The sequence below is a fragment of the Dendrobates tinctorius genome, unplaced genomic scaffold (genome assembly GCF_039654945.1).
Source record: "Dendrobates tinctorius isolate UK_male_01 unplaced genomic scaffold, ASM3965494v1 ptg000202l, whole genome shotgun sequence".
Classification (NCBI taxonomy): domain Eukaryota; kingdom Metazoa; phylum Chordata; class Amphibia; order Anura; family Dendrobatidae; genus Dendrobates; species Dendrobates tinctorius.
In genome coordinates this window covers 893884-918894 of record NW_027361869.1, presented here as the reverse complement: position 1 = coordinate 918894, position 25011 = coordinate 893884, and the positions used below count along the sequence as shown (strand labels likewise).

Genomic DNA, 25011 nt, shown 5'->3' with positions numbered 1-25011 from the left:
TATGTTATCTCCTGATTAAAGGGAACGTGTGACCAGGCTTTTCTCAATATCAACATTTAGCAGCTAAATTATAAAATAAAGCAAAAAAATAGGAAAATTAAAAACTGTTTTCTGTAGTAATATCAGACTTTATTTTGTTAAATGTTTTTTCAATTCCTTACTATTGCGAGAACGAAAACCACCACCTCAGCTGCCTCTAAAGCGGGAGTCACACATAGCAATCTCACTAGCGAGATCGCTGTGTGTGACAGCGATCAGCGAGCGGCCCCCCTGCCGGTATCGCTGATCGCTGCAAGAAACCTCTGGACATATTTTTCGTCGCTGGTCTCCCGCTGGCCAGCACACATCGCTGCGTGTGACAGGCGGGAGACCAGCGACCAGCGATAAAATAATAAAAAAAATAAAAAATATTGTTATTCTCACCTTCCGACGTCCCGCGCAGCCATCCTGCCTCTCTCCATGCTCCGGTCCCAGTGATCCTTTGCACGAATGACCGCGAGACCGTGACATTCTCACGGTCATTCTTGCAAAGGATCACTGGGACCGGAGCATGGAGAGAGGCAGGATGGCTGCGCGGGACGTCGGAAGGTGAGAATAACAATATTTTTTATTTTAATTCTACTTTTTTACAGGGATGGCATCAGCGCTAACGAACACAGCGATGCCGTGCGCGCGGCGTCGCTGTGCTAATCGCTGGTGAAGCTGTCTGTTTGACAGCTCACCAGCGATCACATAGCGACTTACCAGCGATCCTGTCACGTTGATATCGTTGTCGGGATCGCTGGTAAGTCGCTATGTGTGACTCCAGCTTAAGTCTGTATATAGAATTCCCTATGCCTCTCTGCATATCCAGGAAAATACTTTTTATAATCCCCCCATACAGTGCAGTCTGGCCTGATGGGGTCACTGTTCCTGCTTGGCGCCTCCTCTATCCCCACCATTGCCGTCCTCCTACATGTGGATGACGCATCCTATGTCATTCACAGTGTCCTCCACCGTGCTCCTGTGCAGGCGTACCGAGGGCAAAGTACTGTAAATAGCATGCACCGCCTTTACTTCTGAGTTATCGTCCCTCTGTGCCCTCTCCTGGCCCATCGCATTACTCACTGGTCGGTGATTACACAGGAGCTGCCAGCAGAGGATCTTGATGTTTTGCCCAACTATGTTCAGCGAGACAGAATATTCTTCAGACGACCATAAATAACCTCACTGATAGCAGCCAAGGCTGTAAGTGCGCAGGATTTATCATTCTCGATACTCATTAAATCCAGATGTTTTGGGAATTTTGTTTCCATTTTTTCATCACTTACATATCATTAACATGTCTGTCTGCCCCAAAATTTCCATCATCCCTCCACTTTTCCTTCTTGGTGTTGTAATTCAATGTCAAGTGTATCTGTATATTTATTTATCTATCTATTATCTATCATCTATTATCTATCATTTATCTATCATCTATTATCTATCTATCTATCTATCATTTATCTGTCTATAAACTATTATCTATCTATCATCTATTATCTATCTATCATCTATCTATCTATCATCTCTCTATTTATCTATCTATCTATCATTTATCTATCATCTATTATCTATCTATCTGTCTATAAACTATTATCTATCTATCATCTATCTATCATCTATTTATCTATCATCTATCATCTCTCTATTTATCTATCTATCTATCGATCTATCTATCATTTATCTATCATCTATTATCTATTTATCTATCATCTGTCTATCATCTATTATCTATCTATCATCTATCTATGATCTCTCTATCTTGCTATCTATCTATCTATCTATCATCTATCTATCATCTATCTATCTATTGATGTATAATCTATCTATTATCTATCTATTATATATCTATCTACCTATCTAGAAACAGGAGATTTAGAGCAGCACAATCCAATAAGATAAAGAGAGTCCGGGTGCAAAAGGCTCCCACAGGCAAATACCAAACCTAGTATAGGAATCCAAAAATAGGAACAGCACACCGTTTCTTGGGAAAAAAGAGAGCTATTTTATTTAGCCCATGATGGTGACGTTTCGGTCCAAATAAACGAACCCTTCTTAAGTGTCGCCATCATGGGCTAAATAAAATAGCTCTCTTTTTTCACAAGAAATAGTGTGCAGTTCCTATTTTTGGATTCCTATCCATCTATCTATCTATCTATCTATCTATCTATCTATCTATCTATCTATCTATCTATCTGTCTGTCTATCATCTATCTATTGGCTATCTATCTTTTATCTATCATTATTCCTTCTAGAACCTTAATAATATATAATAATAATACATTTTATTTTTATAGCGCCGACATATTCCGCAGCACTTTACATTTCAGAGGGGATTTGTACAGACAATAGACATTACAGCAACCTTATAAGTACATTTGTTGTTACCAGTTGGGGGCGTGTCCCTTCACTGTCTCATGTTGTCCAATCAGTGCTGACAATATTGCACTGTGCAGGGACACACCCCCTTGATAAGGGTAATAGTAACACCAGTTGTCAATTTGATTGTAAATTTATTGGGGAATAACAGAGTAACAGCACAATGTAGAGTTATAAGAAAAGACGCAATAGAATTGTTATTACATGGGGAATACAAGTATTTATTAAAACAGACATGTCAGGAGCGCTGACAGGATCCCTTTAAGGGTCTTTACTGATCCACTAGTTATTGCAAGCTATGAAATTTATAGCTCAACCCCTCACATGAGCTATGAGAAAGATAATTTGGTACAATTTATCAACATAGAGGATCCGAAAGTTTAAGATGAAGAGGGCTTGTCGAGCTTACTCAATACCTGCCACTTTCCAGCTATTATATCTGTATTACTATGACCTCTTGAACCCAGTGATCGGATGACACTGACTGATCGTCTTCTGTTTAGAATTTCAAGTCTCTTCCCCTGAAGTCCCTGAGGATGTTGGACGCCTTGCTGATGGACAGACAGGAGCAGTGGACACCAGCTTGGATGACAAGTCTCTATATGCGGATCATGTTCATCCAGAGAAAAATCTTCTATTCTCCTACAATGAAGGCCTTGAGGCCGAAAAACATGAAATAAAGCAACAGGATTGTGGACCGGCTGGTGAAAGGCAAGAAAAGCAAAATATTACTCCAGGTGCATCTCCATGTGATCATGTTGAGATAGAAGAAGATGGAGAAAAGGAACATGATGTTGAAGAAGGCCAAGATGTGACCATGGATGAAGAACCTGAACAAGTAGTTACTGAAGATGAGGGCATCATTCAAGAGCTTGTTCCAGAGACTGAGAATGAAGCAGCAGAAGACTTTCCTGGAACAGCAGTAGAAAGCAGACCTATTGAAACCAAGATACATCTTGAAGTCGAGGAAGAGAATGATGGAGAATCAGAAGATGATGTAGCAGAAGAAGAGGATATAGAAATATTAGATACAGAAGAAGTACAAGAAGAATTAGATGATAACAGTGGCTTACATAAGCCAGAAGAAGAGCAAGAAGTAGCAGTAGAACCAAAGCTGGATGCCAAGACTGATACAAATGTGGGTGATTCTTCTGAAGATGAAGAAGAGGTTGGAGAACCAGAAGTAGATGCTGAGACTGATGTAAATAGAGATGATTCTTTAAATGAAGAGGATGACGAGCCAGAGGTAGTTGCTGGGACTGATACAAATGGGGGTGGTTCTACTGAAGAACATCAGGAAGAGGATGAAGAACCAGGGGTAGATGCTGAGACTGATGCAAATGGGGGTGCGTCTTTGGAAGAAGAGCAAGAAGAATCTGAAGACCAAGAGGCAGATGCTGAAACTGACAAAAATGAGGCTGATTCTTCTATAGAACAACAACATGAGGAAGAAGAACGAGAGGCAGAGGCTGAGACTCGCGTGAATAAAGGAGAACTTTTAGAAGAAGAGCCAGAATATGCTGAAGAACAGTTAGATGATGATGGTGTTATAAATATAGGAGAACCTTCAGAAGAAAAGAAAGAAGATGTAAATGTTGATGGGAACACAGAGACTCTATCAGAGAAAACAGAAGGAGAAATATCAAATACAGAAGTTAATATACAAGAAAAGGAATCAGAAGACAAAGCAGAAGTGGATGAACCAGAGAATACAGAAAAAATGAGTCCTGAGGAAGTAAAAGACTCTTCTGAGGAAGTTGACAACTCCCCAATTAGTGAGGATCAGTTATCTGCTGAAAGGGGGGTCAATGACGAGAAAAGATTTCTGGATGAAAATTCAGAAGCGTTATCTACTAGACAATCCGAGAAGCAAACTCCAAAGTCTGAATCAACAAGACTAAAAGGTAGACATTCCGATAATCTTACTGGACCTTCACCAACAAATTACATTTCTGAATCTTATCGCTCTTTTTACGCATAAACCGGTTGAGCTTTTCAAATTCATTGCTTTTACTTTGCTTTTACTTTTAGATATCTAATTAAATTAATTAACTTCACCTTTTACCAGTTAACCTGCTAAGGTACGGGGCAAGAAGTATTCTTGTAGGGACGTGGTTCAAGGTGTCATTCTCGTGGGTCAAACTTTAACAACACAGAATAAAAAAATAGCTAAGGGGCTTTGATGTCTTCTTCTAGGGGGTCTTCCTCAAGAGATTTGAGACTTATGATGTATTATAGTACTGGGTTCCATGTAGTACAAAAGTTTTTTGTTAGCCTCATGGACTCTTGAGGAAACTGACTTCACTGTGATATCAGACTTTAGGCTGGTCTGATCTTGTGAAGTTAATGGGGGATAGAATGTAGTGATTATGGTTCTGCTGCAAGTTCTCCTTGCAGTGAGAGTGAAAAATCAGTCCAGGAGGAGAAAGAAATGGGTATCTCTAATAAGAAATATTACAAAGTTTCTTGTTTTCATGTCTATGATTGATTTATGGAAAACAATAATATGACAGACAGTTCCTATTTAAGGTCACACCACAGCATTTCCATTGAGTTGAGGTCTGGACTTAAACTTCCCCCTACTTGATGCCCCATTTGCCCCTCTGCATGCTGCACCCGGGGCACATGCCCCTAGACTACCCCTAGCCATACCCCTCTATGGGTATAAATTGCTTCCTGCCAGAATTTCCTAATATGTACAGGATCATGTAGCAAAATTATATCCTCTGTCCTGCCCTATATAGCGAGTTCTATTGACTTGATGACTTATTAACCATTCATTTCTTTCTTATAGATGATGTGGAAGACGATGTGGAAGAATTCCCGAGACGGGACAGGAGCCACATAGACAGCACCCTAAAGCTCACAGAAGAGAAACCTGCAGATGATTATTCAGGTAGCCACATATTTGTAATATTGGACACCATTACATAGAGCAGAGTATCCACAGATCATATCCTTACCAACATTTGGATCCAAAATATTGGGACATTTAATATTTCTCTCGTTCTGACTGTGCATGTCCTAAAAAATGGGCCAAAAAACATTCCTCTTATAATATAAATTTGGCCTAAAAACAGCATTCATCAGTGACCCGACTGCTAAATGATGCGGTAGTTCGCTTTAAGGTAATGGTGGGTGACCCACTGGTCAGACCCCCCCTGATCATACATTTATAACCCTTTCTGTGGATGGATGATAAATGCTGTTTATGGGATAACCACTTTTAAGGTATCTGTGATAGGGCTAAAGTCACCTTTTTATATTTTGCAATAGGGTCCTATATGTGAAGTTTGTAGAAGAGAGGTTTGCAAACCCCAAAATTGGCCCCCATTATAGCGCTAGCTGTTACCACTTAGAAAAAAAAGGTGTAGTTTTTATTTCCCCTCCTCATTCTTTCCTTAAGGTTTTGGGCCAAATACTTCAGGAGGAAGGAGTACTGCCCATGCTCTCGCTAGGGCGAGGCTTCCCCTTCATAGAGCCCATAGCATTCTATCAGCAGAGGCCCCATTATTTGCTTGACCTCGCTTTTCACTGCTCTGTGTCTCCTCTTTTCCAGTGGCACTGCAGAGACTCAGGAAAATATACCACTCTTCTATCAAACCCCTGGAACTGTCCTATAAATACAACGAGCTGAGACAGTATGAGATCACAGGTGAGCGGGGTGATATGAGTGTGCCATGAATATCCCTGACAGAAGGCAGATAGGAAGCACCAGAGTAAATGTAGGAACTCCGAAACAAGAGATCCCAGTGATACTATTGGGATCTATGAACCATCATTGAAAGGGGAACTCTAAGTTCTAGATTAATGACTTCTATGATTACAGCCATGGTCTCACAAGTCCATCTTCAGCCTCTGTCCCAAAGGTGTTATTTCTATCCATGTTGTACAGTATTGTAATAGGGACATTGAAGGATCCATCCACATCTTAAAGGGGTTCTATCACTTGCTAAAAATATGTAATTTTTTTACCTGATGTAAATGTCGCTGTTCTCCTGAATCCGGCTTTGTTTTTATTTTGTTCCTGAGCCTCTCTGTTCCTAAGATATGGCCTCCTCTTCCCTTCATATAAATCTAGTCTTCTTAGCTAAGTGGGCGTGGTCATCAGCTCTTCTCTATGGGCGTCCTCTTGAGGGCCACGCCCTAGATAAAAGACTATTATTACATATAGGGAAAAGGAGGCCATATCTCAGGAACGGAGAGGCACAGCAACAAAAGAAAAACAACGCCGGATTCAGGAGAACAGCGCTATTTACACCAGGTAAAATAATGAGACATTTATGGGAAATGACAGGTCCTCTTTAAGGCTGGTTTCACATTTGCGCTTTTGTGCGCAGCGCATCATGCGCACCCGTGCGCATGCGCACTGCGCACCTATGTTTAACATGACGTGCGCATGGTCTTGCGCACACTTGCGTTTTCGTGCGCATGCGTTTTTTTGTCTTTCGCGCCAGACGCAACATGTTGCATTTTTTGGTGCGCCCTGTCTCGGCAAAAAAACGCATGCGCACGCTTGCGCACGGAATGCGCAAAAACAACACATTGAAGTCTATGGGAACGCATGCGTGCACATGGTCTTGCGCACGGTTGCGTTTTTTTGCGCATGCGTTTTTGAGTTAAACAAGTCTAGAATGTTCTCTAGACAATGGAAAAAATGTCACATCTAAAAACGCATGTGCATAAAAAAAGCAAACGCATGCAAAAACGCATGTAAAACGCAAGCAACGCTGCGTTTTTTGACGCATCAGCATGCGCATGACGTTAAAAAAACGCACATTTGTTTTGCGTTTTTCTTTGCGTTTTTTATGCGCCCGATGCGCTGCGCAAAAAAACGCTAATGTGAAACTAGCCTAAATGTGTTATCGTGAGGTTCCTTTAATGGACACCTACAATTTGACCTCCTCAACCATATACAATTAATACCATGCATATAAGAAAGTTTAATGGCAGATAGCTCATCAAATGGGTAAGTTATTAAAAGAAAATCCTGAATATTTACTATGGTGTTAAATATTTTCTGTTTCGGGGTGTTCCTATCTTCACCTTGAGAATGTAGCTCCATCTCATACCTCTGTAAACGGAATGGTGGCGGCACATGTGCGGCTCGCACCATACACTTCAATTAAGAGTTTCGAAAACAGTAAATGCAAGCGTGCACAACTATATTCGAAAGTGAACAGAAAGAGACAGGCATGACCGACACCATTCCACTTGCAAGGTTCCGTTTTTAAGATAGGTGCAGGTCCAGAGAAAGGACCTACATCTATAAGACATTTATGGCATATTTTGTGAAAATCCCCTTTAAATTTTTAATTTTACATACATTGATCAAACTAACAGTATATTGTGCTAAGAAACTGCACTAATTAATAGCGTCTAACCACAGGCAATGACCATATATATATATATATATATATATATATATACAGTTGTGGCCAAAAGTATTGACACCCCTGCAATTTTGTCAGATAATACTCAGTTTCTTCCTGAAAATGATTGCAAACACAAATTCTTTGTTATTATTATCTTCATTTGTCTTAAATGAAAAAACACAAAAAGAATTATCCTAAAGCCAAATTGGATATAATTCCACACCAAACATAAAAAAGAGGGTGGACAAAAGTATTGGCACTGTTCGAAAAATCATGTGATGCTTCTCTAATTTGTGTAATTAACAGCACCTGTAACTTACCTGTGGCACCTAACAGGTGTTGGCAATAACTAAATCACTTCTTAAGGTTTGTCCAGTTGACATGGATTAAAGTTGACTCAACCTCTGTCCTGTGTCCTTGTGTGTACCACATTGAGCATGGAGAAAAGAAAGAAGACCAAAGAACTGTCTGAGGACTTGAGAAACCAAATTGTGAGGAAGCATGAGCAATCTCAAGGCTACAAGACCATCTCCAAAGACCTGAATGTTCCTGTGTCTACCGTGCGCAGTGTCATCAAGAAGTGTAAAGCCCATGGCACTGTGGCTAACCTCCCTAGATGTGGACGGAAAAGAAAAATTGACAAGAGATTTCAACGCAAGATTGTGCGGATGTTGGATAAAGAACCTCAACTAACATCCAAACAAGTTCAAGCTGCCCTGCAGTCCGAGGGTACAACAGTGTCAACCCGTACTATCCGTCGGCGTCTGAATGAAAAGGGACTGTATGGTAGGAGACCCAGGAAGACCCCACTTCTTACCCCGAGACATAAAAAAGCCAGGCTGGAGTTTGCCAAAACTTACCTGAAAAAGCCTAAAACGTTTTGGAAGAATGTTCTCTGGTCAGATGAGACAAAAGTAGAGCTTTTTGGGCAAAGGCATCAACATAGAGTTTACAGGAGAAAAAAAGAGGCATTCAAAGAAAAGAACACGGTCCCTACAGTCAAACATGGCGGAGGTTCCCTGATGCTTTGGGGCTGCTTTGCTGCCTCTGGCACTGGACTGCTTGACCGTGTGCATGGCAGTATGAAGTCTGAAGACTATCAACAAATTTTGCAGCATAATGTAGGGCCCAGTGTGAGAAAGCTGGGTCTCCCTCAGAGGTCATGGGTCTTCCAGCAGGACAATGACCCAAAACACACTTCAGAACGCACTAGAAAATGGTTTGAGAGAAAGCACTGGAGACTTCTAAGGTGGCCAGCAATGAGTCCAGACCTGAATCCCATAGAACACCTGTGGAGAGATCTAAAAATGGCAGTTTGGAGAAGGCACCCTTCTAATATCAGGGACCTGGAGTAGTTTGCCAAAGAAGAATGGTCTAAAATTCCAGCAGAGCATTGTAAGAAACTCATTGATGGTTACCGGAAGCGGTTGGTCGCAGTTATTTTGGCTAAAGGTTGTGCCTCCAAGTATTAGGATGAGGGTGCCAATACTTTTGTCTAGTCCATTTTTGGAGTTTTGTGTGAAATGATCAATGATTTGCTTTTTGCTTCATTCTCTTTTGTGTTTTTTAATTTAAGACAAATTAAATGAAGATAATACCAAAGAATTTGTGTTTGCAATCATTTTCAGGAAGAAACTGAGTATTATCTGACAGAATTGCAGGGGTGTCAATACTTTTGGCCACAACTGTATATATATATATAGATAGATAGATAGATATATAGATATATACATATATTGGGAAACAACTATGTACGACATATCGGTTACTGTATATGGGGGGAGGGGGATGTGGACAAATTTCATCAGCTACATAGTTATTGCCCCTACCAGAATGCTCAGATAGAAAATATGGCTGCCACTATAAGCATCTGGCACCCCAAATTTGCATGACTGCATGTTTCCATATTACCCCTTGGATACTTAAAAGGGTTTTCCAAGTTTGCGATATTGACTTCCCCAGCGATCAGCTGCTTTCAGCTCCGGAGGCAGCAGAATGGAAGCGAAACAGCACAACCGTGTAGACTGTGTAGTTGCTATTAGCGGGAAATGCAGTTCGGTTCCTTTTCAAGTGAATAGGAGTTGAGCTGCATTTTTTTGGCAATGGCCATTACATGGTGTGCGGCGCTGTGCTGTTCTGGCTCCGTTCACTGTTTATAAACCCCTCAGGTGTAGGACCACCCATCCTCATCTGAAATTGATTACCTATCTTAAAGAAAAGCCATCAATACCCTAAACCTGAACAACCCCTTTAAATGCATTTCATTGCATGTAACCAGTGGCACAGATATAGGGGGTGCAAAAGTAGCAGCCACCCCAGGGTCCTAGTGCTGTGGGACACCCAAAGGCCCCTCTGCTATATAAGAACTGATGAAGAAGGTGACAAATTTTGGAATTTGACCCTTTATTACTTTCTGAGAATCCTCAGAGATATGTTAGAAGTACATAACATTGCTGTTCAGACTCCTTACCGGTTCCCAGAGCTGCTGAAGATCTCATTAAGACCTTATTTTTTTATATATATCTTTAAAGCAATCCGAGCTCTTAAAAACCCCTGCATAGAAACAGATAAATGATATAAATTCTGAGATTCTGTTCCACCACTAGGGGGAGCTTTGGAGCTTCTTGCATACTGAGATGTATAAACTGTATGCAGTTAGCTCTTTAGCTCCCCCTAGTGGTGGAACAGATGTGAAAAATAGTATAATGTATTGGCACATACTAGTCAGAGGCTTCATAGCATGAAGTCCTATTGATTTTAATATATATTTACTATGAGGATAAGGTTAATTAGTTTTTATTGCACTGGATGATAGCGTTGCACCATGTCTTCCATGTCCCCTACTTGCATCTGCCATAGGGACCAGCTTTCCCTTGTCTCGTGAGTAAATGTTGACATTTCGTTTCCCTCCCATCTGCTAACAGCTTATCATGGACGTAGCCTTGCTGACTCGGCCGCAGGTGGGTAGAACTGCCTAAGGTGCCTGTGTCCTGCCTGGCCTTTTCAGCTTGCGTGTCTGTATCCTCATCCCACCTGCATACTCATCCGCCAGCTTCTGCTTGCTGCCTTCTGACAAGCCGTGTAATGTATGACCGTCACACCACTAATACGCCACTAATATATTGCTTTATGCAGGTTGAAAATATTATATACTGCTGAATGGACATTATATAAGGAGAAGCAGGGCTCCATGATCGGATGGGGAGATGGGACCATATTGGTCTGGTACTTGGAAAATTGTGTTGGAATACCAAAGTGCTTTGAAATGAATCTGTTCTGTGTCGAGAAATCCCAAAATGTGTGGTGCAAGATGATCCGTTTTGAAAAAAAAAACCTAAAAGAAAACCCCCCAAAATATGATTTTGTGATACTCTACTGGGAGATGTTTATGCTATAAGTTTATGTATGTGGCCACCCAGTGGTTGTAATGTGAATTGCAGTCAGCTTGGGGTTTTGGTATAATTTTTTATTATTATTATTATTATTATTTATTGTTATAGCGCCATTTATTCCATGGCGCTTTACATGTAAGGAGGAGTATATATAAAAACAAGTACAATAATCTTAAACAATACAAGTCATAACTGGTACAGGAGGAGAGAGGACCCTGCCCGCGAGGGCTCACAATTATTGAATACATATTGCGATAAATATTAAATTCAGGTTATATTATAATGCAAAAAAAATATTTTCATCCTCTCACATATAATAATTTTCAATAGGAACACTGCAATGCTTAATTTTGCCTGTGGTGGCGCTCTGGGGGGAATTGGTAAATTCCTGCCCGTTTGCTCTGTAGATTGCAGCTGATTGATGAGTTTTTAAGCCACAGGGTTTATCAGAAAAGGATTTTTAGGCCATAAGGAAATTGGCCAAAGTATAAAACCCCTTTAAGGCCATTTATTAACACTATAATGTGCAGTCAACAAACCTATCTGACTAGGTAATCAGTTTTCAAAAACCTCCCGAGTATTTTTTTTATGGTGTCACTTTAAATCTAATGCACATCTTTTCGGATCGGCTTTATTGGCTAATTACTTCCTCTTCTTCTTCTCTTCCGTCTCTTCGTCTTCTTCTTCTTTTTCTTATTTTTATGACAAAATCCATAATAAAATTCTAATGAATTTTTTAAATTATTATTATAGATGGAGAGATCACATCTAAACCAATGGTGTTGTTTTTGGGACCGTGGAGTGTTGGCAAGTCCACCATGATCAACTACCTCTTGGGGTTGGATGAAACCCCCCATCAATTGTATACAGGTAACGATGGAGTCATTTTCAGAACATACATACATTTTTCATTAACATCCTTCCATTATAAAGATTATGCTCTTCTTACTAACTCTTTGCAGGTGCTGAACCCACAACATCTGAATTTACCGTCCTTATGCATGGTCCAAAGTTGAAGACCATTGAAGGCATCGTGATGGCAGCTGACAGCGCTCGTTCCTTCTCTCCGCTAGAGAAATTTGGGCAGAACTTTTTGGAGAAGTTGATTGGCATTGAGATTCCTCATAAACTTTTGGAAAGAGTGACATTTGTGGATACCCCTGGTATCATTGAGAACCGAAAGCAACAAGAAAGAGGTATGAATGATAAGAATAAATCTTGAGGTGGTACCATAAATTCTCTTGAGCTTCATTACCTTAATTTTCCTTCTCAGGTTATCCGTTCAATGATGTATGCCAATGGTTCATTGACCGAGCTGATCTAATTTTCGTTGTATTTGACCCAACCAAACTAGACGTGGGTCTGGAGTTGGAGATGCTCTTCAGGCAGCTGAAAGGACGCGAGTCTCAAATCCGCATCATCCTAAACAAGGCCGATAGCTTGGCCACCCAAGAACTTATGAGGGTATATGGTGCTCTTTTCTGGAGTTTGGCACCTCTTATCAATGTTACCGAGCCACCAAGAGTCTACGTTAGCTCTTTTTGGCCAGAAGACTATCATCCCGAAACACACAAAGAATTATTCCTTAAAGAAGAAATTTCCCTTCTGGAAGATCTTACTCAAGTCATCGAGAACCGACTTGAAAACAAAATAGCCTTTATTCGTCAGCATGCTATCAGAGTCCGTATTCATGCATTGCTGGTTGACCGATACCTTCATACCTACAAGGACAAGATGACATTCTTTAGTGACGGAGAACTTGTTTTCAAGGACATAGTAGATGATCCCGATAAATTTTTCATCTTCAAGTCCATCTTGGCTAAAACCAACGTCAGCAAATTTGATCTTCCCAACCGCGAGGCCTACAAAGATTTCTTTGGAGTAAACCCTATTACAAGCTTCAAGCTTCTGTCCCAGCAATGCTCCTACATGGGTGGCTGCTTCCTGGAGAAGATTGAAAAGGCCATAACACATGAGCTTCCAGATCTTCTAGGTGGCATCAGTAAAAAGCCTTCAGGCCTCAATTGTGATGTGACCGGTTGTGGAGAAGCACCAAAGAACCGTTATAAAAAACATTAACTTATCTCCATCTTAACCCCCTTCTCATATTTAATTAAAAAAATCAAATAAAAAAAACAGTATCAACGCCGTAAAAGAAAAGGTCTTGCGACCTTTTGGTGATGGATGTTGCCTGTTTGGGAAACTCTCGCTGGCCATTCTACTTAAAGTATGTTGTCAAGGTGTGTCACAGAGATGATGCTCAAAACAATCCTTCTGTCCTAGAGGGACTGGTGGTTACTCTGGTGCTGAAGGAAAGAATAATGTGCAAGACAGCTAATGGATCCTTTCCAAATAATTGATTAGATTATTTTGAGATAATATTGCAGAGAACTGGTCTTCCACCCTTATTCTAGCTCATGCTACGACGGTCCTTCTCTTCTCTTTGTCCAAGAGAAGAAGGAATGAGAAAACGAGTTAGGTCTACAAGGAATTTCAGTTCACTGCAAACTTCTCTGATGTATTGTGTGTAATGATAATCTGTCTTGTAATGTGGCAAGGTAGTATAGTCATGTTACATCCTGTCTAGGTCATTGAGGTACCTTATAGAGTCCACTTTCAAAGCCAAGACCACAGCGGTTAGACCATCAGTCCATTGTATGTGATATTGGAGGTAGTGAAAACTGGTCAACCTCGTAAGAGCTATCAGCACTGGCTTAACCGAACCATGGTCCAAAAGTGGACATGACCATTAACGGAGAGGCTCAACCTATGTTAATTCTGTTACTTTAGAATCCACCATGGTTAGATATTCCAAAAACCTCATCCTCAGCTAAGTTCACTTAAGGCAGACAAGACGTAGGGATCATGACGATGAGTTGGCCAAGAATCTTCCGAAATATTGTATAATGTTACGTCGATCATGGCAAAATCTGAAATGATGGCAGGTACTTATTTTATACTGTCTTGAATATTCTTTGGAATATTTGCCGCGGTTAGAAAAAGTCTTTGGATTTTCCATTGTGTAGTATTTGATAGATGTTTTACTTTACCCGTCCGGTTGGACATCAGTCCATGTGATATTTGTCAAGGATTTAATAAAACATGTCGACGGTGTTGACTTGTTCGGATCTTCTCGGAAACTCCGGTCTGTGTGATTCACTATGATATTCTAAAAAAAAAATCACCGAGAGGCAAACACATTAGTCAGTAGATTTTGTGGTTGTCACCATCTGCTTCTAGTTATATGTTGAACAGATACAGGTATTTTGTAGAACCAGCTTTGACAATCCAGATGTACCAGGAGTCAGTTTTCTGGTGGGGAAAAAATAAACATTAGATATGCAGAATTCCAGTGTGGAATACCAGGAGGCCCTAAACCAGAAAGAAGGGAAAACAGAAAGTGTAGATACGTTGGACCTTTCTTCTACACAAGAAGGAGACATTTTTATGTGCTACACCCATCAGATAAGAACCAGAGGCTTCCTAAATATTACTTCAAATTCACAGCCAGGAGGACATGGTGGAGATATATGTAAGTGCTGGGAGCCGCTCAGATTTGGCCTGGTAGATAGGTACAGGGCTATGACCATTGACTTCTGCTTTTTGCTCCAGGTGAAGGAAAGCCAACGCATTTCGGGGACGTACCACCCCTTCCTCTGATGCCGAAAACCAATGCAATGGTAATGGTGCTTGTAGCCAGCATGGAAGCTAATAGCACACTGGCATATATTTAATCTAATCCCTCAAGCACATTAGATTAAAGTTTCCCGACGGAACCAGACAACCATCTGATGAGTATAGGGGCCTACCGACAGATATTGCTTTCTTTTATGGGAGATGATTGCTAGCACTCTGAGTACCCATTTGTATGGGTCAGGAGAGATTGCCATCTGCAGTACAAACCTTATCTTGTATGTATGGAGACATAAAGGGAATGTGCTCATATATAGATTGGTACATGTAGCAGGAAGTTTTATCTGCTGTACAGCACACTGCCTCCCGGTGGTGCACAGACTTGTTTTGGTTTCTCCTTATAAGGCAGCGGGAAGTGGAACATAGAAAACAAAAGGTAAATAAGCGAGAATGAGAAGAGTAATGTGTTTCTTTTCCTCTTTTCTTCGTAATAAGTCAAAAGAGGATCTAAACTTATAGTTTTTTTTTTTATCATTTTGTCCAATTAGGAAACTTATGACACTTTACAAATCACTTTATTAGAGGATTTGCCTTCATCCTTGTAAAAAGAAAAATGGCATAATAAATATTATTTGCCTTTCTTTAGCTACATTGATATCAAAATGTACTCCTTCAGAGGACTGATGCTGGTGGTTAAAGGATCGGCAACCTTCACTGCCAACATCTGTATTCCGCGTGATTAGGTTCTGACATAAATGTAGAAAAAGGCAGGAAAATACACTGGGGAACCGCCGGGGTTTGGAAGCCACTTTCTTTTTTTTTTCCCCGAGAACAAAGAAATATTCCCTAATAAAGTGATTTGCAAAGTTTCATAACTATTTTGAAGTTTAGTTACTCTTTGATATATTGTATTAGTTGAATCTCAGTTGGATATGGGGAATAACCATGTACTATTCGCAGTTTCGGCTCCCAAGGGTATCAATGGAAAGTCGATGTATGTTTGCAGGAGGTGCCGCTTGGTCCAAGTAATTGAGTTGCTCCATTTGCTTTTCTACCACAAACCCTCCTTTCAGTCTGTTGCTGGCGTCCTCCGGACGGACCTTCCTCTTGACGTACAATAAAAATGTTTGTGCTTGTCAACGTCGGACTCTCTGTGATCTCCTTCTCTTACCAGACAATGCGGATTTCGGACTCCTGAAAAATACACAAAAATACACCACGGCCGCTTCTTGTTTCGAAAGAAACTATCAATCAAAATGTAGCTGACTTTTTCTAAAAGATTAATTTGGTAAATAAAAAATTTATATCTTTGTACCGTCTTAGCCAGTAGATAGAGTAATATTAAAATTTGAGAGTCCTCGGTGGTTGGTACCTTTTAATGGCGAGCTGAAAAGATGGTAACAAATTGCGAGCTTTCGAGACTACTACTGAAAAGACCTGAGTAGTCTCGAAAGCTCGCAATTCATCTTTTCAGGTAGCCATTAAAAGGTATCAACCACTGAGGACTCTCAAATTTTAACATTTTTTTAAGACTTGGTAATAAATCTACAAAAAGTTTGATGCTTAAAGAAAAAAAATTAGGAACATAAATGATCCTTTATTTTAAGGGAGAAAAGCCAACGACAAAGGTCTCTGGCAGCAGCTTACTCCTCTTTACTTCTTGGCTGAGCTGAGCATACATGTGCATGGGAGGAACATTAAAAATAGCTGTGGACCATGCATGCATCATCATCCATGGATGATACTGAAGACATAGACTTGGGTTTTCCAAAATTTACAAAGAGGAAAAGTCCTGTTCAACTTCCACCCACTGAGAGAACTCGAGGTGCCCCAGCTTACCTTCTGGGGCAGCTTTAGCAAATGCAAGAGCGGTGGAATCCCTATGGAATGTAATCTTTTTAGAAAAATAGTGTAAGGAGACTGATTGTAATAATAATAATAAATTTTATTCTATAGCACCGACATATTCCGCAGCACTTTACATTTCAGAGGGGACTTGTACAGACGATAGACATTACAGCATAACAATAATCACATAGATCATAACAGATATCAAGAGGAATGAGGGCCCTGCTCGCAAGCTTACAGTCTATGAGGAAAGAGGTAGACACGAAAGGTGGGTGGTAACAATTGCCCTGATTGTATGGACCAGCCATAATGTTAAGTGTGTAACAGTACAGACACAGAGGGCTAATGGATGCATAAAGCATGTGGGAACATGATGCGGGGAACCTGGTTATGGTAAAACTTTTGGCTGTGCCACACAGGGATAGATTAGGTTAATGTGTTGAGGCGGTAGGCAAATCTGAATAAATGCGTTTTCAGGGCACGCTTAAAATTGTGGGGATTGGGGACTACTCGTATTGACCTGGGAAGGACATTCCAAAGAATTGGCGCGGCACGTGTAAAGTCTTGGAGACGGGAGTGGGAGGTTCTGATTATTGAGGATGCTAACCTCAGGTCATCAGCAGAATGGAGGGCGCAGGTAGGGTGGTATACTGAAACAAGGGAGGAGATGTAGGGTGGTGCTGAGCCATGGAGGGCTTTGTGGGTGAGGGTAATAAGTTTGTACTGGATTCTGGAGTGGATGGGTAGCCAGTGTAATGACTGGCACAAGGTAGAGGCATCGGTGTAACGATTAGTGAGGAATATGATCCTGGCTGCAGCATTCAAGACAGATTGGAGAGGGGAGAGTTTGGTAAGAGGGAGACCGATTAGAAGAGAATTACAATAGTCGAGACGAGAATGAATAAGAGAAACAGTAAGAGTTTTTGCAGCGTCAAAAGTAAGAAAAGGTCGAATTCTAGAAATGTTTTTGAGGTGCAGATGACAAGAGGACAAGAGCGAGCCAGTGATCGAATGTGGGGGCAAAGGAAAGCTCGGAGTCAAGTATGACCCCAAGACAGCGGACATGTTGCTGGGGAGTAATAGTGGAACCACACACGGAAATGGCAGTGTCGGGTATAGGTACATTAGTAGAGGGAGGAAACACAAGGAGTTCAGTCTTTGACAGGATCAGTTTCAGATATAGTGAGGACATGATGTTAGACACAGCGTTTAGACAATCGCCGGTGTTTTCTAGAAAGGCTGGCGTGATGTCAGGAGAAGAAGCGTATAATTGGGTGTCATCAGCATAGAGATGGTACTGGAAACCAAATCTACTGATTGTTTGACCAATAGGAGCAGTGTACAAGGAGTAGAGGAGGGGGCCTAGAACCGATCCTTGAGGAACCCCATCAGTAAGGGGAAGGTGAGAGGAGGAGGAACCGGCAAAAGATACAGTAAAGGAGCGGTCAGAGAGATAGGAGGAGAACCAGGAGAGAACGGTGTCCTTGATGCCGATGGAGCGGAGCATAGTGAGGAGGAGCTGATGATCCACAGTGTCGAATGCTGCAGAGAGATCCAAGAGATTGTAGAGAATCAAGATGGCTGTCTATCATACACATGCATGCTCAGTTTGGCCGAGCATGTATGTATTCTCCATCAAAAGATAGGAGTTATTCACTGCCAGATACCTCTTCGAACATAATTCGAGAGCTGTATTCCATCATGGTAGATCCTTCTTCCCTCCCAGTATCGTCTGCCAGTAAAGTGTCAAGCGGCCTCCATACATATCAGATGGTCCGCAGGTCCTACCAGCTGACACGGATCTAATGTGTATGGGCACCTAAAGACTCCACTACTTATTTCATGGAGATGTTTTTATAGGGTTGGAAATACGCTGCGGGAGACAGAACTATGGAAAACATTAAAAAAATGACGAACGAGGGCCCCTAAAAAAATGGATGATTCAACACTGCAGGCGGATGCTGTGTAAAACCTTAGACCCGTGACCATAGGGGAACCTCCATCTCTCGGCCCCTTTGGAGGCATTGTGCGACTATAAATCTGAGGCAGCGATAGCAATGGTTGATGTTATTAGATCTCTAATGTTCTCAATAAACCTCTGAGGCCTTCACACAACAGATTAGGGTGTGTAGACGTACATGAATATATGTCTCTCTGTGTATTACTTTATTTATGAATAAATTAGTGTATAAATGTCAATTTCTGTGCATTAGTCTATGTCTTAGTGTTTGAATGTGTATGAATGAATCAGGAATTTATTGATGCAGTTTCTTTAGAGATATGCATGAAAAAAATCTCAGTTTATGTCACACATTGTGGGCGCTCTCTATCCTTCTTATGTCACATATAGTCAATTCCATGGACAGTCTACTTGATTATCTATAAGGAGAGCTAAAAAATAAAGTATAAATCATGGAAGCCACATTCTGTAAGGCTGAAAAAAAGAATGTGCCTCTAATGTATAGGCAGAGGATGCCACAGGACACCTTCACAATATATACATCATGGCGGTTCATGTCCATTGTGTAGTGGATCACTGAGATGTCATGTCACATCTACTGTGCAGACCTTCCCTACAATAAAGTACTGTACCTGAAGTGTATTAATGTGTCAGCAATGAGTGAACCCAAAGGCGTATAAGCCCTGCTGCAAAATTTGGACCTGGGCTCCCTTTGCATGTTAGTCAGATGTATGGGCTCTTGTAAATCCTTTAAAGACATATGTGTTCACCCCCTTTCATTATGTGATAATGTCTCCCATTCTGTAGTAATGTCCCCCATCATGGTATCTGTGTCCCCAATCTTGGACCCCCTTCCTGATATATTTGTCCCCAATCTTGATATATGTCTCCAATTATGGCATATATGTCCCTCTTCTTGATATATATGTCCCCCATTCTGTTATATCTATTATATATGGGTCGCCCTCCCAGGGCTGTGAGGTACTCGGTACCGGGCCGGTGTCAGCGGGATGTGTCACAGCAGCAGTGACCCGGTCCGTGGCCCACGGCGCCCAAGCAATGGGGGAATTGAAATGGTGGATTATAGTTAATGGAATAGTTCGTGACGCCACCTGTGGTGTTCGGCAAGTGAGATGTTAAGCCGATGCTGCATGCAGATCCACTGGGACTGATGGTAGGGTGCAGCAAAGATGTAAAAGCTCCCCACAGGTGAAGCTGTAGTCCCAGGGCAGTGTAAATGTGATTGGCACGGGGATGTAGCAGTGCCAGAAGGGTAGGAAGCAGACAAGACACAGCGGGGTGCAATTTCTGTACCTTTACTTGATAAATGCAGTCCAGGGTCCTGATTACAGATGGTATTGGAGCAGGCTAGCCTGGAAGCAGCTCAGGGATTCTCTCTCGGCAGATGGGCTGTGCAGTCTCCTTCCCTAGCGCTTATTTGAGTGAAGTACTCCTAGTACTGAGTTACACTGAAGTTCCTCAAAATTCTCTTCTAGCACTCCTCGTATGGCAGACAGCTGTAGCCGCTATTCCTCTCTTGGCTCACTCTGTGCTATTGTGCCTCCGAGTCTTAGATGGGAGTAGGGCATTTACAGCCTCCTACTCCTCTGGTTTCTGGTGCAGGACCGTCAGTATACATACCCCCGTGAAGACCAGACTCCAGTTCTTGCGCTCTCACTGGGAGGGAGCTCTCTTTCCTCAGCTCAACCTCCAGTTTCTCTCCACATGTCTGCACACATGGACCTCCTCACACTAACTAACCACTTCTTCCTCTTGGCCCTCAGAGAGCACTCCTCCCTTCAATTCCGGTTCAGGGTCTCCCCTGCTGGCCTGGAGTGGAACTGTGTTGCATGTATAGGTTAACTGCGAGAGAGACCCTTCACTGCTTCAAAGCCTGGCATTACCCTCCCTGGAGGAAGGCAAAGCCACTGTGGCGGCCATACTCCTGGGGGCGCCACATTCCCCCCTAGTGCAAGTCAGCACTCCTGGGCTGAACAAAAACATATGAATAACATATAAAACATGTAAACAGTATGAAGGTTACAAGATTTTGAAAAATGTACAAAAACCACAAGTTCCAAAAATAGTCCTATGATGATAAGTCCAAGCATCAATGTCCATTCCTGGGCAAATGGTGAACTATATACAAATTGGTGACCACACAAGTCCTGTGGTGCAATGTCCATAAAACAAAACTGGCAAATTCCAAAGGAAACTCTTACAGATTACCTGTAGGCACAAAGCTTGAGAACAGTTACATATATACATACAATTTCAACATTTACATTAACTTAGCTATATACGATATCCGATGGGTGGTATACCTTGTGTAGTACGAGTAGAGTGGCGTAACATTGGTTGTCTGAGGCTAACTACTGGTGTAGTGTGTAATGTCCTGGATACACTACTGGTGGTTCTGCATGGCACAGGGATACTAGATTGTCTGCAAACTCTTAGTCTCACCATGGGTATAACAGATTCACCACTGGCAGGGCGAGGACTCTCCAGCTCCACTGCTGGTGTGGCTTCTGCTGCCTGATTTTCCTGATCTTCAGGATTTTCTTGAGTCACTTCTTCCTGTGCTACCAGCTGGGGAAATGTCAACACTGGCACCACTATAGCATCATTTACTTTAGTCCAATTTGCAGGGAATTCTCCAAGTATGGTCCTGACCTTTTCTTCCTCTATGGGTTGGACATTATCTTGTTCCTCCCGTCTTTCTTTTTTTTTCTGGTCAGGGCATAATTTCAAATGATCTCTTGATATTGCTGTTGGTTTCTCCTCCATCTTTACTAATAAGGCACACCTTGGTATTGTCAAAGTTTGAGGGTAGAATGGTATAGGGTTCAGCTTCCCATCGATCATCCAATTTATGCAATCTTCTTTTCCTCTTTAGGACTTGTTCTCCTGGTGACAAGGGAACTGCAGGTGCATGCTGATTGTAGTGCCTTTCTTGCTTTTGTCTTGCCTGAGCTAAACTCTTTTCCACACATTCTTGTACTCTTCTGTACTGTTGCTGCCTCTCTGTGTCCCAGTCAGCATCTGGTGACGTCACTTCAGGTGTAAGGACTCCCATGTCCAAATCAATAGGCAGCTTACCAGGCCTCGCTCTCATCAGGTAGGCTGGAGTGCAATTGGTGGAATTCACAGGAATATGATTGTAGAGGTCTACCAGATCTGGCAACTTTTCTGGCCACAGATTCCTCTCTTCCAAGGGCAAGGTCTTCAGCAGGTCGATCACCACCTGGTTCATCTTCTCACACATGCCATTGGTCTGTGGGTGGTACGGTGTTGTCCGGATCTTCTTACAACCATACAAGTGACAGAATTCCTGGAACACTTCCGCCTCAAAGGCTGGACCTTGTTCCGTAAGCACTCGCCCAGGATATCCATGTGGCCTACAGAAGTGTTGTTGGAATGCTCTGGCTGCTGTCCTAGCTGTTTGATCTTTGACAGGCACAACTACCAGGAATCTTGAGTAGTGGTCCACGATGGTAAGAACATAGATGTAGCCCGACCGGCTTGGGACCAACTTCACATGGTCCAGGGCAACCAACTCGAGTGGCTGCTTGGTCACTATTGGCTGCAGAGGAGCTCTCTGGCTGTCTCGATCCTTTCTGCGCAGGTTACATTGTCCACACTCCCGGCACCACTTCTCAATGGCATTCCTCATACCAGCCCAGTAGAATCTCTCCCAGAGCAATGCTTCCAACTTCTTCCATCCGAAGTGTCCAGCTCCATTGTGGTATGCTTCCAAGACCATCGATGCCTCTCTCTTTGGGACTATTACTTGCCAGACCAGCTCATGAGTGCGGGCATTGATACTCCTCCGACACAGCTTTCCTTCATAGATGAACAGCCGGCCTCTTTCCTTCCACAATTGCTGAGTTTCTTCAGGAGCATCTGACTCTGGGCGTGAGTCAGCTTGTGACAGTAGCTCCTTCACCAGGTGGACTGCAGGGTCACTATCCTGAATTTCTGCCCAGTCATGATGGGGCAATGGATTTAGGGTGACCTCTTTCAAGCCAGACCGTCTGTTTCTCACTCCTTGAGCACGCTGGGCCGCGATTGGCCGGTGGAAGGGAGGTAACTCTATTTCTTCAAGAGCCTCAGGGTCTTCTCCTGCATCTGGCAGATTAGGCATTCTGGACAGCGCATTGGCATTCTTGTGCCCTACCCGGTGCTTGATGGTAAACTCATAGTTAGACGGCCGAGCCATCCATCGCTGTTCCAGTGCACCCAGTTTTGCAGTGTCCAAGTGAGTCAACGGGTTGTTGTCCGTGAAAATGGTAAACTTGGCTGAAGCTAGGTAATGCTTGAATCTTTCAGTCACAGCCCAGACTATGGCGAGGAACTCCAGCTTGAAGGAACTGTAGTTGTCAGGGTTCCTTTCAGTGGGGCGAAGCTTCCTGCTGGCGTAGGAGATCACTCTTTCTTTGCCATTCTGTACCTGTGACAGTACTGCTCCCAGTCCCACGTTGCTGGCATCAGTATACAACACAAAAGGTTTGTCATAATCTGGGTAGGCCAGAACTTCATCTCCTGTGAGAGCCATCTTCAGTCTGGTGAAGGATCTCTCCAACTCCTCAGTCCATTCAAAGGTGGAACTTTTCTGTTTGGCCTTCTTGGACTGTCCCACCAGGAGATTTTGCATAGGAGTGGCTATTTCAGTGAAGCCTTTGATGAACCTTCGGTAGTAGCCTACCAACCCGAGGAATTGGCGTACCTCATGGAGGTTGCTGGGCTTCGGCCAGTCCTAGATGACTGTGACTTTGTCAGGATCTGGTGCCACACCTTCTGCACTCATTACATGACCGAGGTACTTTACCTTGGGCTTCAGGAGGTGGCATTTGGAAGGCTTCATATTCAGGCCAAAGTTGGACAAAGCTTCAAACACCTCAGCCAGGTGCTCCAGATGATCTTCATAAGTCTTGGAGAAAACAATGACATCATCAAGGTACAACAGGACTGTCTCAAAGTTCATGTGTCCCAGGCAGCACTCCATCAGCCGTTGAAATGTTCCTGGGGCAGTGCAGAGCCCAAATGGCATATAGTTGAACTCACAGAGACCCATTGGAGTGGTAAATGCTGGTTTCTCTTTGTCTGCCTCTGCCACGGGAACCTGCCAATACCCACTGGTGAGATCCAAGGTGGAAAAGTAGTTAGCAGTTTTAAGTGCAGCTATTGACTCCTCAATTCTGGGTAATGGGTAGGCATCTTTATGTGTAATGCTGTTAATTTTCCTGTAATCAACACACATTCTCATGGTACCATCCTTTTTCTTTACAAAAACTATTGGAGCTGCCCAGGGGCTACAACTGTCTCTGATAACCCCAGCTTCCTTCATCTCCCTCAACATACCTTTAGCACATTGGTATTGTGTGGGGGGTATAGGCCGGTACCTTTCTTTAATGGGTGGATGATCTCCAGTGGGGATATGATGTTAAACCCCTTTTGCCTGCCCAAAATCTAGTGGGTGTTTACTGAATACCCGCTCATATTCTTGTGTCACTCTGTAAACCCCATTTTTCTGGTATGAAGGTGTAGAGTCAGTCCCCACCTGCAGTTGCTGGCACCACTCCTCCATCTGCTTCACAGAGCCATTGTCCTCCACCTGATCGGATGAGACCAAGGGCTCTGCTGCCTGCAAAGAGTTGTTATTAACAATGACAATGAGCAGCTTAGCAATTGTGGCATACCGAGGTATCATGGCCTCCTCCCCACAATTCAAAAGGCGTACAGATACTCTCCCTTCATGTACATCAACCACCCCTCTGGCTGTCAGGACAGTGTGCCTGCTATCAGAATATACTGGTTCTACCAATGCCTGGTAATCCTTCCCTCTGAGGCCTATGACTGCCCGACACCAAATCAACATTTCACATCTGGGGGGTATTGCAATGGGGAAGGGATCACTCACTCTGACGCTGCAAATTTCTCCGCCAGAGAGTTCTACCTGTTGTCTTTGCATCGGGGCTCTGATCTCCTTCTGCAGGACTCGTTGTTCACTGGAACCAGCAGTCTCAGCCACCTGTTGCAACAAGACAATAAACTCGGACAGACAATTTTCAATTACATTTGTACCAAGAGTCATCATGGGATTACATTCACGTCGATCAATATCCACAACTATCAGACCTTGAGACTTTAGCTCTACCCGCCCCACTTTAACAGTAATTTCTTTACATCCCACTTGGGGTAAAGACTGACCATTACTGGCAACTACTGTTAGTTCATCAGTTGGGCCACGGGTGAGTTCAGAGTCAGCCCAATACCGCTTGTAGAGGATATAGGGCATAGTGGTCACCTGGGAGCCAGTGTCCAGCAAAGCGTTCATGGGGATGCCGTCAATCTCCACAGGAAGGACCGGTCTCCCTCCAACATACTTGGCTCGCCAGTTCCT

The 25011-nt window shown here is 42.7% G+C and overlaps 1 protein-coding gene across 2 annotated transcripts in view; it reads left to right on the top strand.

Moving 5' to 3' along the window:
• The window catches only part of SRL (sarcalumenin), a 34271-nt gene extending 19990 nt beyond the window's left edge, over window positions 1-14281 (top strand). Inside the window, exons 2-8 of one of the 2 annotated variants that reach the window (XM_073553529.1) lie at window positions 2904-4304; window positions 5195-5296; window positions 5960-6055; window positions 10700-10735; window positions 11921-12037; window positions 12130-12363; window positions 12441-14281. In XM_073553529.1, coding sequence (XP_073409630.1) covers window positions 2904-4304; window positions 5195-5296; window positions 5960-6055; window positions 10700-10735; window positions 11921-12037; window positions 12130-12363; window positions 12441-13246 — 2792 coding nt within the window. In that variant the 3' untranslated portion in view covers window positions 13247-14281. The remainder of the gene's footprint in view (window positions 1-2903; window positions 4305-5194; window positions 5297-5959; window positions 6056-10699; window positions 10736-11920; window positions 12038-12129; window positions 12364-12440) is intronic. The other variant, XM_073553530.1, reaches the window with a different exon arrangement.
• The last annotated feature ends 10730 nt before the right edge of the window (window positions 14282-25011 follow it).